The sequence below is a fragment of the Biomphalaria glabrata genome, chromosome 14 (assembly GCF_947242115.1).
Source record: "Biomphalaria glabrata chromosome 14, xgBioGlab47.1, whole genome shotgun sequence".
NCBI classification, from domain to species: Eukaryota; Metazoa; Mollusca; class Gastropoda; family Planorbidae; genus Biomphalaria; species Biomphalaria glabrata.
Window position 1 is genome coordinate 28845212 of NC_074724.1, and position 18923 is coordinate 28864134.

At 35.6% G+C, this 18923-nt stretch overlaps 1 protein-coding gene across 13 annotated transcripts in view; it reads left to right on the forward strand.

Annotated features, from left to right (window-relative positions):
* Nucleotides 1-18923, forward strand: part of LOC106055154 (phospholipid transfer protein C2CD2L-like) — a 59158-nt gene that overhangs the window by 21268 nt on the left and 18967 nt on the right. For 12 of the 13 annotated variants that reach the window (XM_013211298.2, XM_013211301.2, XM_056009593.1 and 9 more), the window contains exons 2-10: nt 10320-10415; nt 11808-11927; nt 12660-12764; nt 14086-14260; nt 14502-14716; nt 16532-16711; nt 17189-17288; nt 17759-17870; nt 18718-18782. In XM_013211298.2, the coding sequence (XP_013066752.2) occupies nt 10320-10415; nt 11808-11927; nt 12660-12764; nt 14086-14260; nt 14502-14716; nt 16532-16711; nt 17189-17288; nt 17759-17870; nt 18718-18782 (1168 nt within the window). The remainder of the gene's footprint in view (nt 1-10319; nt 10416-11807; nt 11928-12659; nt 12765-14085; nt 14261-14501; nt 14717-16531; nt 16712-17188; nt 17289-17758; nt 17871-18717; nt 18783-18923) is intronic. The other variant, XM_056009589.1, reaches the window with a different exon arrangement.

Here is an 18923-nt window from a genome sequence, read left to right on the forward strand (position 1 = left end):
CAAAATATTAATTATTATGTAGTTTCTGCATTTATTGGTCAGATCTCAACCAAGCGGCAATGAGATATGAGTCACGTGGCAATTCGCCCAAAGCTTTGTATTTTCTTTATATTTTCTAGTCAGTCTTGTAAGGAATGTGTTAGTGTAAAGATGTACTAAAGTCGTGTGTATAGATTTGTAGGGATAAGATCTAACTTGTATGTAGTTAAGAATATATTTAATTCGTATCAAGACTCAGATATATTATTGAATAGATCAGTTATTCAAGTACAATTAAGCATTGTAACTATTTATGTATAGTGTTTTCAAGTTATTAATTAAAGTAATTGTTTTTGAACGAAGAGAAGTTTCTTCATTGAATTTAGATCGTACTTAGATCATATTTGTCAAGTTGTAACTCCTAGACCTAGATGATCCTTTTATCAATTGGCAACATTCTGTATGATCGTATTATCAACATAGATCTGTCTACTTCTATACGATCATCCTATCGAAAGATCATTTCAAGATCCTCGGCAATCACGATCGTTGATGGTGCAATATAGTTCAAGTCTGATCGTGACAGTAACACCATCTTAGAGTGTGACATCAACACCATTGATGATCGTGACATAGATCTGATACGTCGTGGCTGTGTTAGCAAAACTCGGAAAAGAACACATTGATTAATGAACTGCTATTTTATAATTATCGTTCTTGTTGCAATATTTGAACTCTAGATAGAGAAATAAAATTCCATGTTAGAAATAAAACTCTGTCCTAGTGCTGGCCTAAATAGATCTTGAGGTGGTAGTGTAATGTCACTAATTAGTGCAATTTTTTTTCTTTCTTACTTTATTAAAGGAACTTGAGTTTGTTAAGCTCGATCTCGTCTGTTAACGTCGCCTGTTTCAGCAGAGAAGGTAGTTTGTGGACTTAGGTACCTCGTCTTGTCCCTGTAGAGGAGTCTGTTTGTAAACCCAGGTACCTCGCTTAATCTGGTCGGGCGGCGTGTTTTTATTTACCAGGTCATGTGTTAAGGCCAGATGTTGATGAATGAGAATCAAAACTTTGTTATGGAGACCTAGATACATAGACTCAATTAAGTCTTGTCATTATTTGATAATTAGAGTCACCCATATTCTAGCAGTGTCGGCCTTTGACTATAACATTGAGTTTAAGGAATGATAACTCGCTCTTGTATTGTGCGGTAATCAAGCTTTCTGTTTCTGAATGTGTACAGCAGTGATGCCCAAAATACGGCCCGTGGGCCGAATCCGGCCTGCGATTTGATTCCATCCGCCGAAACGTCAGCACATAGTGTAGGAAATTTTTTCCTCTCCAAAAAAAAAAATAAATAATTGAAAATGTATCTTTCCCTGTTAAGACAGTCAATCTTTCATATATAGATTGGTACCATGACCTTTAGAACATGAATTTAAAATCTACCAGGAAAAGTGAACGTATCTATACTTTCTTTTGTGGAACATGATAATGAGTCAACACATTTGTTTTATACAGAAAATGTGGCTGCTTTAAAACCAAAACATTATATTAAACGGCCATATCTGATCCCGTTCAACTCTTGGTATTCACGGTCTAAAGCAGCAATGTTGAAATAATAGAGGAGTTCGTAGCTATGAGGAGGATGCATGGGGACCATCACGCGAAGACCTGATCTTTTCAGTGTCGGAAATTAAAATGGCCCGCAGACCGAATTAGGTTGGGCATCACTGGTGTACAGCCTTGTTCATCTTGTTTCCAGCCTTACTTCGCCGATGGCCACACTTACTATCAGGGCTACAGGCGATATAAATACATGTATGATATCTGAAATTTGTTTTCGATCCAAATATTTTAATGTTGTTTTTTTTTATCCAGCTTCATAAATGATTTCAACTCTTCTGTACATAGGTCAAGCTATAACCTACTGTTGTATGTAACAACCACCTTTAAACCGCTTATTACATTTTCTAATATCAACACAATACGTGTCCACTTTGTAAGGGTTAAAATACATGCTTGTCCGTCTTGGTAAAACTGTAAATGCAATTCGAGTAGTCTTTCCCTGATTTCGCCATGCTGTAAATACATTCGTATCCTCCGGCGTGGAAAACAAACTTCTAGATTGAACAAATTTCCCTCCATCCTCTTATGCTATCTGAACAAATTTAATAATGTAGGCAGGAACATTTCTGGGTATTTTTTTACACCGTGTATCTGAGTGACAATAACGGTGATCACGTTCGCGTTATGAAGCTTGCGAGCATCTTGAAGGCCTGCTAAGCTACTTTGTACCGGGATGACAGAATTCATCTTTTACGATGGCGCACGCTCGCTGGAGCTCTTCCCCCCCCTCCATCTCCTCCCTCTTTCTCGTGCACTCCTGTCATGTAGCACTTGCCGAGAGGAACACGGCCTCGATGTGTAGCACGCCTTGGGACTGCACGCTGACTGTATCGTTTTGTTGAGGTGAAAAATGGGAATCATCCAGTTCTGACGTACTGAGTGGGAAACAAAAGGGTGGGGGGGGGGGGGACGTGAAAATGGAATATCTAATTAAATTTAATTTTTGAATGAGGAGGAGGTAATGGTGTGCGTATGTGTGTGTGGTGAGGTTTATCTGGACTTACAAAATATTATTAAATACTAGTACTGGTTAAAAGATGTATGCTTCTGTAATGTGATATTTGAAGTACAATATTTAAAAAAAACAATGACTGTTAACAGTGTTAGGTATTTAGTGTCTTTAGAGCCGGTCGTCTAATATTGGTTGTTGTGCAAAGCCATTTTTGTTTATAATGCCATGAGAGGATATTCTTTATAACGTGTTTCTTAACCGGCCGATTCGACCTGAGAATTGTCGCAGCAACATACAGCAGACGAGTTGTAGAAGGATGTGATGCCCGATAAAGAAATATGAGCGGCATTCCTCTTGGTAGAGTTGCTGTCGTCTTGTAGCTCCTTCTTTCCGCGAATTTCCTCGTACGTTATATCTCTGCTGGTGTATGCCCTGTAGATCTCTGCTGGTGTATGCCCTGTAGATCTCTGCTGGTGTATGCCCTGTAGATCTCTGCTGGTGTATGCCCTGTAGATCTCTGCTGGTGTATGCCCTGTAGATCTCTGCTGGTGTATGCCCTGTATGTTTTCTGGGTTATGCCCTGTATATGTTTTCTGGGGTGTGGCGCCTGGTGATTGCATTATATCTTTTCTGGGTTATGCCCTGTATATCTTTTCTTGGGTATGTCCTATATATCTTTTCTTGGGTATGTTCTGTCTATCTTTTCTAGGGTATGTTCTGTATAACTTTTCTGGGGTATGTTCTGTATTTCTTTTCTGGGGTAAGGCGCCTAGTGATTGCAATATTTCCTTTCTGGGGTATGCCCTGTATATTTTTTCTTGGGTATGCCAAAAATATATCTGCTGAGCTGTAATGTCTCCCACAAATACAGTGAGGCTTTTTAAAGCATTTCCGAGTGTTTTAATGAAATAGGTTTTATGATTATAGTGTAAGTCATGTTTGAAATAATGCTGTATGCAAACACAACACGAAGCTCTTCTACATCGACACTAACAGCTGGGGAAAATTGGCACTGGATAGATCCACATGGAGAGCGAGCATAAAGGAAGGGTCTCGGATTTCAGATGCCATACACAACAATAGTAGAAAGAATGGGGAAAGAGCAATGACGGCTGGTGATTGCAGATGCCCAACCTGTGGCCACAACTGTATATCAAAGATGGCCTCTTTAGTCACACAAGAAGTTGCAAAGGGACAGCACTGTCTCTTCAAACGTAAAATGCCACAGATCATGTTTGAAATAAAGCGTCTATATAGAGTTCATGGTAAAATTCTTTCTGAAGTCAGCGCTTTTTTCTCTTTATGTACACGTTGACTTAGAGGCAAGACTTCTATTTTATAAGTAACTTTCAAATCTTCCATCGACATTTCAAGGTGTTCTTTGGTCAAAACCTGTAAGATTTTATAACATCACTCAGAAGATCTCAATCCTAAAGATGGTACTTCAATGTCTATAATTTCATCAAAGGAAGGTTGGAATGAAACTGCGACTTGTGTTTATCCATTTGCCCGCCATCTGCCGCGGCCATGTTTATAAAATAGATATCTATAGATACCCTTTTGTAAGGCCTCTCTTTATAGTGGTTGTAACTTGCATCGTGGCTTTAGTTTCTGTCAAGTCCAAGTTCCAGAGGCGTGTTGACTGGTTGAGAGGGTAATGGATGGCTTGATCTACAGTTAGATATCCAATAATGAGTCTAGCTGCGAGCAGCGTGCATGGCCTGAGAGAGGGGAAAATACTTGACTTGATATGCCAGTGTATTGAAGAGAATTCAGAACACCTATCTATAATGTGGGATGTGTGGATAGATAGCATAAACCGGTTGGTACCTCTCTTGGGGGGGGGGGGGGGTTCTCCCAGATACCCCCTCCTCTCCACACCACAATACGCCACCTCAGATTGGACCAGAGCCTACTGAATATGTTATGTAAGCATGTAAGGCGCAACGACATAAAAAGCAATAAAATTGTAAGATTGTCGCAATGTGAAAATATAAAGGAGAATATTAAGACAATGTCATAAGTATTCTCTCTCTCTCTCTCTACCTATCTATCTCTATCTATCTATCTCTCTCTCATATCTATCTATCTATCTATCTATCTATCTATCTATCTATCTATCTATCTATCTATCTATCTATCTATCTATCTATCTATCTATCCTTTATTAGATATTTTGGAAAGCCAAATAACCTTTTACCATAATATTTGACTTCGCCCACTTCAATTAATGTAGAAACAAAAACAGTTCCCTACGCCCGAAGCAACGCCAATGATTAGCCCTTCTGACATTAGATTATTGTTTTTTATTTTAAATCACGCTTTGACCTGCCTCTTCTAATACTTTAGTCTTCAGTGAAGTGATCAGTTCAGCGGAGTCGAGCCCAACCATCCAGCTTAAATAGGCACTTTGATTTACCCTGACGTTAAACGATGCAGTGTGGACAATAGTGTGCAACAAGTAGCTGCATTACGAATCAGTGAAACATAAAACGTTGACGCCTGCTTCCTGTTGAGCTGTTCAATGCATGGCTTTAGAATATCCACTTTTTCTTAAGGTTTGCTGTAACCCTCCTCCCACCACCATAATCTACGTTGACAAAATGTACGAGGTTATTGCTTGCATTATACAGACTATTTCGGATGTATGCAGTATTTCACTTGAACACGCAAACCCTGTTGCGACCTGCATATTTTGCTACATATAATGCAGACAAAGCCATTGTCTATTTAAGTTTTATTGTCGTCGTCTGCGCCTGTCTTCGGCAAGGGCTTTTCTTTGGGTCTCAAATGTGTGTCTTGTACCTTCTCGAAAGCTCTCCAGATATCTCTTTCAGAGCCGTCTTATGCCAGCTGATTTACTCTATGCAAGTGAGGGCAAAAGGGCGCCTGATTTGATCTGTGATTGCACCTTGCACCAAGTACTAAATGGGCCAAATTTATCTCATTGTAATAACTTGTATTCACTTGAAAATAACAAGAAAAAAAAAAAGCATTAAAAAAAATACTTAAAAACAAACAAAGCTTAGACGAATTGTAGTTGTATCGATTAGTTTGGACCAGTCATGCAATTAAATTTTAATAGATCTAGAATAACAACACTAAATCTGTGCTATTAGAATTATTTTTACTAATTGTTTTTGTTTAGCGCTATTCCACGCTTTTAGCTTTCTCAAGACTCTATGATCCTATTTTGGACTAGTTGGGAAAATTGGGCCCGGCGGTGGGGAGAATAAAAAGCGATATCTTGGAGAAATTTTACCATAATCGCTTCGAAAGCATTTATTTAAAAAAAAGGGGGTGGGAAAACGTTCAGAATTCGAACTCATGGCTCAAGCCAACAAACTAACCACTCTGCTAGTGAGGTGGTTATGAAAATAGTAGAATGTATAATTATTGTTTGTTTCAAAGTTACTTTTAAAGCGGCCACCTACAAAAGGGACCACTTCATTCAAGTAAAATGTATTTCCCTTGTTCGAGATACCAAACAAATTAATTAATTACCATGAGTAAATTAACTAATTGGTTATTTTTTCTTTATTGGTTCTTGTTTTGCCGGGTAAAAGAAATAATTGTGCAAAATTTCAGCTTGACCCGCGATTGGGTGCCAGAGAAATAACGTGCACTTGACACACAGAATAAGTTGACATACGTTTTGTAAGAGTATTAACAAGAGTTAGATTCCAATGAAAGGAAGGCCAAGAGAATTGAATGGTTTATGTTTGGTGCGGGGAGGTTACAGACCCCCCCCCTCCCCAAACGTCTAGTTTGTCTGTGTAGCACCTGTCCCGTCTTGATGGCCCATTTCAATTTATTGCACACCTAGCTTCAGCTGGTTGATCCAATGACATGTAGGCTTAAGTGACATGTATATAGTAGCAGTGTTCGATGCATGAAAAGATCGTGTCACTGCTGAATTGCATTACTGTCTATATTCCATTTTAATTCGATTACCCCTTAGTCGTAATAACCTATCTCGCCAGGCCTGTTTGTATTTGGGAGACAAAAATAGCAGCATTCTTTTTTAAGTAACACAGCTGTGGGAGAGTATCGACGACTTACCGAGATGTATTCGATTTTTAGACTTGTAGGCAATACAAAGTTATCGCCCGTTGATCGTTCTTGAACTTGTCAATAAACACAAGAGAAAACTGTTTGGCTTGCTCACTCATGCCCAGAGTACATAGACCATCTGCTTTCCGTGCAGCTGTTGTAGACTTGGTTTGCTGAAGCTTGCATAAAGAAAGAAATTGACCTGAGTTGTTTGCCTTTTAGTCTATCAAACACTTTGTTACAGAGTTATCTGGGGTGTCCAAGTTTTCAGGAAATAGTTAGGTATCTGTGTCTACCTGACACTATAGCAACTGTGTCTTTGTTATATACGGAGGTTGCCTGTGACGAAAGGTTTATATATCTGTTTAGTAGACATTTTATTTCGGAGTGCTGTTTGCTAAAGTAGCCGTGTACTTATGAGTTGATAGTAGCATAAAGGGTTGTTCTTGGTCATTGTACAGTAGACGCAATATCCTCTTAACCCTTTTCACTGAAAACCTTAATCTTCCATGAACTATTACTATGAGGAGCTAAATGAATGTTTTGAAGCGAAAAAGAAAAGGAAGAGATGGCTGGGGTAATGGTTAGTTGTTTTTGATCGTTGTTTTTGATTCACTTCTAAGTACTTAGCGCACATAAGACGTTGTATCGAAGGTAATCAGAGAATGTATTCTTGAGATTCTCGAGATTTGGGTATTTTGGGGGTGCTTAATATTTTTCGTCCTGTGGGGGGGGGGGGGTGAAGTTTTGACTAACCTTGTGTCGCATCTTCACAGGAAAAAAAATGGAACCGAGTCTCTGCGTCTTCTTAGTGCAGTGGCCGAAGTCTTGAGGTGCCAGAGAGCAGCGAGTGCCAGGCCAGAAGTAGCCTGCGTGTCTGGGCATATACCAAGAGAGATTATGTGTCATGTCAGTTGATGTTTTCTATTACAAAACACTTACTTTGTCTTATATTGCTTTGGCGGGGTGGGGGGGGGGGCTGGCTGGTTTATAGCTGAAAACACACATTTTGTTTTTAATCTTTGAATCAGCACTTTCGTGTTTATTCCAACTGCATAACCTGAAGTCTGACTAAATGACACATTTATTGTCACTGTCAGTGTCGAGGCCGTACGCCCAAGAGTAATCACCACTCGAGCCTTTGTGCCGGCGACTCCGCGCTCTTCCGCTCAAGCTGTGGTATCGATAACCGATAATGACTAAAATTAGCCTTCATTGTTGGCCCCTGGGTCCCGCGATATCGTTATTGCTCGGTATAATAAGTAATCGATTTTTAATGCTTGGCGGAGGGCCTGGCAGGAGCGAGCAGACTTAATCAGTGTCAAGGTTGGCTCGCGTGAGCAATAATAAAAACAACAGCATATGCGCGTGCTATGGAGAGCAGGAATCCTTCCGGGGCTTGAACATTTTGTTCATCCACTTCTCTATTTGATATCACTGCTGACTGCTATTATTTTCGATCGCCTTTATTTTATCACATTACCGCTTCTATTTCGTCCCCCCCCCCCTTTTTTTTGTGTGTGATAATCTCTGGTATTGCATTAGGAAAGTGGAGTTTGAATTTCATCATGATTGAATGTGCAAATGAGGCTCATTGTATGCCTGGATATTTATTTTGGGATGGAATTATCTACATCAAGTAGCTGGAAGTAAAAAAAAGATTTTTTTTTTTCTTTTTTTTTTTTGTTATAAATATTGTCTTTTACGTAGCGTAGTTTAATCACTTCAATGTCTAGTTTTATTAATGCTACATGCAGTATGCCGAATATTTATTTATTTTGTTTTTGTATACCAAACCTGTTTTTTTTTTTGGGGGGGGGGGGGGTAAGATTAATTTCTTTTATTAGAAATTATTCTATTTTAAGATTGAAGCTATAATTCGGTAATCAGATAGATCTTCATACAACTAGTGTCACTCTTCACTTATCTCCCTTTTCACATCTGCACATCTCTTCAGATTGATTTCCCCTTGTTTTCCGTTGCCAAAGTTGTTTCTATTTCCCTTTTCCTAGTTTGTTCCTCTTTCCATCGTTTACATTTATTCTCTCTCTCTCTTATTCTCGTACACATACTCAATTTTTTTTTTATCTACCTCCCGTCTTCTTCTATTCTTCCTACATGTCCCTTCACTCTCTTTAGTCTCTTTATTACACTTACTCTTTTTTTATTTACCACCCCATCTCTCTCTCTCTATCTTTCTCTCTCCTTACATCTCTATTACTTCTCTTTTTATCTCTGTCCTTACAATTATGTTCAATGCTCTTTCTTAGCATCAAGGGCACTCTTGTGTAAATAGCCCTATAGTGTAAAACTGTATGCAGTATTTAATCTTCCAAGTAATTTTGATTGAGGGAGCGGGTGAAATGGGTCAGAGTAACAAATGAAAACATTTATATACATTTATGAAAGAACAAATGAAAACATTTATATACATTTATGAAAGAACAAATGAAAACATTTATAAACATTTATGGAAGAACAAATGAAAACATGTATATACATTTATGAAAGAACAAATGAAAACATTTATAAACATTTATGGAAGAACAAATGAAAACATGTATATACATTTATGAAAGAACAAATGAAAACATTTATATACATTTATGGAAGAACAAATGAAAACATTTATAAACATTTATGGAAGAACAAATGAAAACATGTATATACATTTATGAAAGAACAAATGAAAACATTTATATACATTTATGGAAGAACAAATAAAAACATTTATATACATTTATGGAAGAACAAATGAAAACATTTATAAACATTTATGGAAGAACAAATGAAAACATGTATATACATTTATGAAAGAACAAATGAAAACATTTATATACATTTATGGAAGAACAAATAAAAACATTTATATACATTTATGGAAGAACAAATGAAAACATTTATATACATTTATGAAAGAACAAATGAAAACATGTATATACATTTATGGAAGAACAAATGAAAACATTTATATACATTTATGGAAGAACAAATGAAAACATTTATATACATTTATGGAAGAACAAATGAAAACATTTATAAACATTTATGGAAGAACAAATGAAAACATTTATATACATTTATGGAAGAACAAATAAAAACATTTATATACATTTATGGAAGAACAAATGAAAACATTTATATACATTTATGGAAGAACAAATGAAAACATTTATATACATTTATGGAAGAACAAATGAAAACATTTATATACATTTATGGAAGAACAAATGAAAACATTTATATACATTTATGAAAGAACAAATGAAAACATTTATATACATTTATGAAAGAACAAATGAAAACATTTATATACATTTATGAAAGAACAAATGAAAACATTTATATACATTTATGGAAGAACAAATGAAAACATTTATATACATTTATGAAAGAACAAATAAAAACATTTATATACATTTATGGAAGAACAAATAAAAACATTTATATACATTTATGGAAGAACAAATAAAAACATTTATATACATTTATGGAAGAACAAATGATAAGGGGGAAAAAAATGGAGAGACTGTCAGAGGGCTATGAGTACATTAGATTTCTTGCTACAATAGAGAACTAAATGTGAAAAGCTCATTTGTAATCCCAAACATGTAATTTCTTTTATGTCTGCTCTCCTTACATTCCATCCTAAACTTTCTTTTGTTGCTCAGTGAGTTTGTCAAGTATTTAATTATTTTATTTGCAGGGTCCAGTGCAGTGCAAGTTTGAGAGAATCCAGTCAGGAAGTTTACCGCCAAAAGTTACCCATGTTTCCTGTGAGGCTTCACCGCAAGACAGATTTGTGAGTATTTGTGGTCCTCAAATGTTCTTCTTTATGTGAGCCAAGCGGTGGATCAATAGGCTGGTCCAATCGGAGCATACTGATTGGCTTATTTGTTTTAATAGATTGCAATTTTATTTCTATTCTATACTTTCAAAGACATAGCTTCAGGTCAATAGCAATCAGCTAATATGTTAGTTTACTTGAGGTCCTGGTGGTTGACAAGTTGTTGGTTGTAATAAACTGAATAAAACCATTAACATTGTTAACACTAAAAACCAGAATAATGATCAGAATAATACTCAATATCAAAATATTAACTCCTTTAAAAAAGGGAAATCATGCCAATTAGTGGCAACATACTCAAACATACCCAGTGCTAAACTTTCATTTGTCATCTAAAGTGGGCAGAGTTGTAGCTAACATTTTTATTGACTTTGGGCATTGTGGTTCAAAATTGTTAAATCTGCTTATTTCTCTGAGACTTTGTTAAGAATACTGATAACTAATATACCAGTTCACTTGGGGCATAGCGATTTAATGTTATGTTTGCTAAATATTTTACATGTTTTGTATGTTCCTTCAGATTTAGAAAATACTTACATCCTAGTCCAATCTATTCCTACCTTACAACCAGGCAGCCATGTTAGTTTAAATTTTCTAGCCTACATAGAACAGTAAACTCTTTTAGGATGGCTGCCTGGTTGTGAGGTATGCGCTCTGGATTGTTATCTTGATGTTCCCAGGTTCAAACCCTGCCCACTGCCATACCATGCCATCTGTGGTAGGTTTAGTTCTAGGATGTAATAATCTTTAAACAAAAAAACAAAAGTTTGAAAGAATAGAGTCTTAAGTCTGTGTTTTCTAAAATAATAAAGCTATATTTTTCCTAAAATAATAAAGCTATGTTTTTCTAAAATGATAAAGCTATTTTTTTCTAAAATGATAAAGCTATGTTTTTCTAAAATGATAAAGCTATGTTTTTCTAAAATGATAAAGCTATTTACTCTGGTTTGGAATTTTTAGCTCCATTCATTCTTTGTTGAAATTTTTTTTTGGCAAGACTTCATTACAGATCAGAGAAATAAATTCTGAATCTTTACGTTAACCGTATACAGGCTTGTTTGCATTCAGTTCTAATGTCATGAGAAATATATAAATGAATAATACAATTAATTTATAGCATAATGGTAGTACAACAACCAGTAAGTGAGTTAATTTTTTTTTTTTTTTTTGCTGGGATATCAACAATTTATTCAGAAAGTGAAAGAAAAATAACATCTATAACTTAGAAATCTTCTTTCACTATATGAATTTGATGTTGCGATGTGGCCCTGAAATAAGGCAGTTTAACCTTTTTATTTGCTTGCATTTTTTTTTATTGTATTCAGTTAAAGTTACTCTATCTTGTAGATTATCCATGCCAAACTGGAATCCAGAGATTTATCCTTTGTGGTGTTTGCAAGTCAACAGACACATGAAGGGGTTAAGTTGACCAACTGTACGGCCAATGTCCTCAGGCTCAAGGGAACTGTAAGTAATTTTATACATGGTTATTTATAAAAGCTCAGTATGTGTTAAGCCAATAGTTAATAGCTTTGAAACAAAGGCAACTTGTATGAACGAGTTCCTTCTTAGAAAATAAGATACATATTTTGATGTAAGTGTTTATGGTTTGGCTTAGTTGTGATGTATTGCACAGCACAAGGTTTAGTTTTTGACTTGTTGTGGCTCAAGTATTCTCAACCACTCTGGTGAAAAGTAAAAATATAACTATGTTAAATGATAAAAAAATATTCTTTTCAGACTTTGCAATCTCTAAGACAGATGATCTAGAGGTCATATGTTTCTGTGGCTAACCATTAATGTGGGAGTCATGTGGCCAGCACAATGACCAACTGCCTATATATTCCACAATTAATGTTAGGACAGATGATTTATTAGAGGTCGTCTGTTATTGTGGCTGACCATTAATGAGGGTGTCATGTGGCCAGCACAATGACCAACTAACTTTTTTTTCCAATTCTAATGTTAGGTACCAATTAGATTTGGGTGGACATAGGGGGTGTCCTAAAAGTTCTGTTTTCTTCGATATTTGAAGCGCACCCTCAACCACCAGTTCATGCTTTACCACTTAGTTACCACATCCTAATGTTGAATGATAATGGGTTACACTATGTAAAACCAATACAAACTGGGTTACAGGTTTTTCATTGGGATTATTGTTGTTATGGTATTGAGTCTTCTTTTTTTTTTTAATAACAGCTGAGGATCCAGTCCTACAGAGAAGGTGCTGATGTCAAAGTCAGCTTTAACTTTGAAGGCAAACCCGAGATACAAGTCCAAGTTAAACCTCTCAACCCGTATCAGGTGAGTCATGTTCCCAGTCATGTTTTGCTTTAGGTACCACGTCATTGCTTTTAAGCCTCTAAGATGTAACTCATGTAGTGTACTATTGTACTAAATGCAGAAAAAAGTGAGAAATCATATGAAATTCATATGCTTAGGCCGGTTTTTTGTTTTTATATTTAAAAAAAACAAATTATATATATAATTATTATATATTATTATATATATATATTTTGATAATACATATTTATATATGAAAAGTTTTCCATGCTGCTGTTAGGCGCTAAGCAAGCACAACTCAGCTTGAGTAACATTTCCCAAAAAATATTCCTGGTTTCTGTCAGGATTTGAACTCGAGCCATTTCAGGAAGCCAAGTGGTTTATGCCACTCTACCCCTCATCTCACATAATCATAATGCTACAAGAGTGGAAGCATTTTTAATATAAAGATTAGACGTTACTCCAGATCTGTGAACTTAGAGAGAGTCATCAAAGACATTAGAGAGGTGATAACATGAGAGTGTTTGTAAAGTAACTTTCTTTTTTTTTCAAATTTCTGAAATGTTTTCAAAACAAGTAGTTTAAAAAATAGTTTTTTTTAAATTTTTTTAATCACTTCTTACTTTATGAAACTGGTCGTAGTCTCTCATTTTTCACTCTATTTATTTTTTGTAATGCTTCATTATAGCAAGGAGTATTCCCACTGAAGTCTGTAATGTTATATGTCAGGAAAAATTATTTTTTTCTTTGATATAGTTCAAAATGATTTCGTTGATAAAAAGACATCCAAATTTAATTTTAAGATGATTAGATAATTCTGAAAAATTATAACAGTCAAACCAGAGTTTTCACTTTGTGACCTATTGGCTACTGATTTTTTCCCCAAAAATATACATAAACTGTCAAATTTTTAGGAAAATTGTTAAAGCCATTTTAAAAATTCAAGAACTTTTTTCCTTCCAACCATTAACTCTTTCTCTCCTAATTGACGATGCCAAAGTTGATTTGACCCCATTAAACTAAATTGATTTTTGGATTTATAAACTTTAATTTGTGTTTTGTAAAAGGAGCATGCATTTCCCTACAATTCTACACTAAATATAACATTTTCTGATTTAAAAATATTTTTTTATTAAAGTTTAATGAAACACATATGATTAAAATTAATAAATCTATCAGAAAGAGGAAAATAATTATGGAGAGAAAGATTTAAGAGAGTGTAAACTATTAGATTGTACTGAGCCATATTTTAAAATTTAGTCTATACACAAAGATTTAGTTAACAGCTAAAAGTGTCTCTTTGGTCTCTCATTGCTTTTAAAATGTATCTGTTTTTATGCAGGATGCTAATGAGCTGGTAGACCTTGGTGTGGTTGAAGCGAATGTGCGTAACTCAATGATTTTGGCCAAAACCACTGTAACAGTCACCCACCTTCTTATGCCTGGAGACCTACACACAGTCAACCATGACTTTGGAGGTCATGGTCATGATAAAGGAGGTCAGGACCAAGGCAAAGGTCAGTGAGAGAAATTAAACATATTCATATATATATATATATAATATATATATATATGTTTTGTGACATTTCTTTTGCCTTATTATTATTCAATAAGTGTGCCCTGAGTGGCTCATGTGTATTTCATTTTTAATTTATTCTTGAGTGCGAGATATAAAGTTTTTACACATATTCTATGAGTGTAAACTGGGTTTAGTTTACTGGGCATTAAATAATAATTTTTGTTGTTGTTGTCTGCTAGGAAGCAATTTACCAAGGCCAAGCCCCCAGCCTGACACTTACAATCAGCAGAAACCAAAACCAGCTTCCCCGAGCTCTGCCCCCCAACAAGCGCCACCACAGCAGCAGAAACTTCAGGAAGATGTGTCTGAGGAGATTGTTGTGTCTGCAGTCATCCCCACCAACAACAAGGCTCCCCCCATTCACAGCATATCTGTTCAGAATGAACCTGTCCAGGTAATGCAGTAAAACTCTTTAGTGAATGCACCTTCAGATTTAACAATGTATACATCCATCCTTCCAAACCAGTGGTGCTATTGCCTATTGAGGGCTCTGGCCTGCTTCAACACATCTTTTGTCTCCTTATTGTCTCCATGTCTATTGTAGATCTGAACAATGTTTACATCCATCCTTCCAAACCAGTGGTGCTATTGCCCATTGAGGGCTCTGGCCTGCTTCAACACATCTTTTGTCTCCTTATTGTCTCCATGTCTGTTGTAGATCTGAACAATGTATACATCCATCCTTCCAAACCAGTGGTGCTATTGCCCATTGAGGGCTCCTGCTTCAACACATTTTTAGTCTCCTTATTGTCTCCATGTCTGTTGTAGATCTGAACAATGTATACATCCATCCTTCCAAACCAGTGGTGCTATTGCCCATTGAGGGCTCTGGCCTGCTTCAACACATTTTTAGTCTCCTTATTGTCTCCATGTCTGTTGTAGATCTGAACAATGTATACATCCATCCTTCCAAACCAGTGGTGCTATTGCCCATTGAGGGCTCTGGCCTGCTTCAACACATTTTTAGTCTCCTTATTGTCTCCATGTCTGTTGTAGATCTGAACAATGTATACATCCATCCTTCCAAACCAGTGGTGCTATTGCCTATTGAGGGCTCTGGCCTGCTTCAACACATCTTTTGTCTCCTTATTGTCTCCATGTCTGTTGTAGATCTGAACAATGTATACATCCATCCTTCCAAACCAGTGGTGCTATTGCCCATTGAGGGCTCTGGCCTGCTTCAACACATTTTTAGTCTCCTTATTGTCTCCATGTCTGTTGTAGATCTGAACAATGTATACATCCATCCTTCCAAACCAGTGGTGCTATTGCCCATTGAGGGCTCTGGCCTGCTTCAACACATTTTTAGTCTCCTTATTGTCTCCATGTCTGTTGTAGATCTGAACAATGTATACATCCATCCTTCCAAACCAGTGGTGCTATTGCCCATTGAGGGCTCTGGCCTGCTTCAACACATCTTTTGTCTCCTTATTGTCTCCATGTCTGTTGTAGATCTGAACAATGTATACATCTATCCTTCCAAACCAGTGGTGCTATTGCCCATTGAGGGCTCTGGCCTGCTTCAACACATCTTTTTGTCTCCTTATTGTCTCCATGTCTGTTGTAGATCTGAACAATGTATGCAGCGCTTAAGATATTTCTAGCTAGACTGATTCTTAATGAATCTTCTTTAGCTTGTCCTAAAATGAATCATAAATAATTTTATTTCACTAATCTTTACAAAAAGAGGGGCTTTGTTTTAGACATTTCAGGCGTTCCTTCAGAAATGAGCATTTTTTTAATGTCCTAGTCCAAACATCCTGCAGGACAGGGTCCAAACGTGATGATGATCCAAAGTAAATACCACATGAACATACAGTCATGTGTAAAACTCTTGGGTGCCTAGTAGATAGATACTCTTAGGTTGATACCTGGTATGACCAAAAGAATTTTTCACCAAAAATTTGAGGATAATTCTGCACCATTCTTACTCAGATGATCACTATACTTGACTGCTGTTTGAGAAACTTGAGGATTTCTTGTTATTGTCACACAATATCTGAAAACTGTTAGTGAACTATTCCTCAACCTGCTGTCTGGATTTGTTTGTATGTTTGATTGCTACTAAATGGCTTGTTTAAATTTTAACTGATATATCTTCTGATGACCTACAAAATTGCTTGTTTAAATATTTACTGATACATATGATGATCTATAAAACTGCTTGTTTAAATATTTACTAATACAGATTGTCATTGCTTCCCCTCAGAGTATCCCTATCTACCCAGTCAGCCGCCAGACCCAACAGCAACAGATCCAACAGCAACTGCAACATCAGCTGCAGCAGGAGATCAAACAGGTGCCAAGGAGAGACCAGCAGCGTGTTAGGCCCCAGTCTAGACCTGAGGGTGTCTTTGAACCCGTTGAAGCTTTAAATTTGTCTAGCTCTGTAAGTGCTAACTCTTTATTTATATTTATAAATGTTATTGGACTTCTTAAAGCCAAGATTTAGTAATGTGATGTTTGCTCATGTGTACATGAAACTATTGTGGGGAAAAAAAATTCTATTAGTATTGTTATGAATTTATAGTAGTGAACAAGTATGTTAAAAAAAATGCAATATTTTTGTTGTCATGATTAAATTGTTCTGAATTAAAATAAAATTTCAGTAATAAAACATAGAATTAATAGTTGTATTAATTCAGACAACATTTAGATGCTTACTGTTACTTTGGTGTGAACAAATTCAATTTATTCATTTAAAAAAAAGACCTGTCTTGAAACACTTTATAAAATTTTTTTCCTCTCTCTCTGTTCAAGAAAATTTTATTTTTCTTAATAATGTTACTTAAAAAATTAATGAACTTTTTCTTATGCTAATTTTTTTTTACATTTGTCTTCCTTCCCATTGATAAACCAATGACAGCTGTACACACCTTCTGCTCCCAAACCTGTCCGCATGGTAGGAGATAAACGTCTGCTGGTCAAGGTTATCAAGGCCAATGGATTACATTTGAAGGAAGTTGGTGAGTGCTGCTCCTGTATGATTAGCTGGGTGTTCCCTTTACTCATGAAGCCATTGATTGTGCCTGACACATATTTTTTTGTGTTAACTTTGTTCAATACATACATTTATAAATTATTAAAACATAATAACTACATCCCAGAAGATAAAACACTAGAAGCAAGGAAGTAGTATTATCACATTAGTGTGAATGTTTAGTATTACAATTGAATTATTTTATGACTTTTCGTCCATGTTTTCATGCACTTCTTTCACTAAGTAACCAGAGTTGGATTATTGGGTTTTGTTTCCATTAATATATTTTAATTTTATGTTTGTTAGACCTGATAGTCAAGTTCAGATGTAGCTCTATTTTCTTTTTTAAATTTGTTTCTGGCCTTGAACTAAGCTCTCAACCCTTTTAGCCCTGTTCTGCAAAGATTTTTGTGTTCTCTTTTCTGTTGTAATATTTGCTGGTCTCTCGTCCTAAAGTAGGTGCTGCCAACATTGTGTGCATGTTGTCCACTGATGAGCCTGTCCAGGGCTACAGCACAAGTGTGGTGAAAAATACACAGAACCCATTTTGGGATGAACATTTCCTATTGTAAGTGTAGCTGTAATCTAGGTGGACTACCCTATATAACTTAACTGCCAACAAATTTCAAAACACATTAATTTCACTTGACAAAAATTGTGGAAAAACAAAAAAGAGGGAATTGTGTAAAAAAAATAATATGGGTTAAGGCAATGGTACTATTTTATTTTGACCATTTATATCTCCACAACTGTTGGACCATCAGGTTTAAAATAAACACAGTATTGGCTTATGTATCCAAAATACTAATCAATCTTTACAAAATAGAATTAGTTAATATAGTCATAAATCATATTTTGTGTAATTAATGTATTTTTGGAAAGTCGTGGTAACTGCAGGATGATTTGTAAAACTTTTTTTTCCCAAACATATTTAATTATGTTATTAGCAGTGACATCAGAGATTTAGAACTTAATTTGTTATCACCATATTGACCATTGCTGGTCAAAGTATATTGTTTTGATTATATTTTTTTTAAATACAAGGTACATTATTTTAAAAATTATAGACGGATCATTTGTAAAGTAGGTGGAGTTTATTTTTACACTGTGTATCATCATTTGATTTGTTCTGAAAATTTAATGTCAGTATCATACTCTCAATGCATTTATTATTTATTTTTTGCATTCAATGGATGCTGACTGTAAGCTTTTAGAAAATGGTATTTAAAAAAAGAGCAACATCTACATCTTTTGATAGGTTGTTGGTATCGTTTAGCTAATTCTCTTTTTATATTGATATTTTATTGGTGTACCATCTCTTCTCTTTTCTAATGACATTAAATTTGTTAATGGCTGTGCTTAAAAATAATTTGTCAATATCAAGTTTTCTAATGATTTTGTGTACTGCACTCCAGTGACATTACCCAGGAGACACAGGAAGTCAGAGTGGAGGTGTATGATAAAGACAAGCCAAGTGGAGGTAGTATATCCAGTCAATTCACATTTCTGCCTGGTCTTTCATGTTACTAAAAAAATTATTTACAAAAAAATATTTCAGTCTGACTTTCAAAAGATTTGTTAAAGTTTATTTTTAGTGCCACTCTGTAGTCTTTTTCTTCCT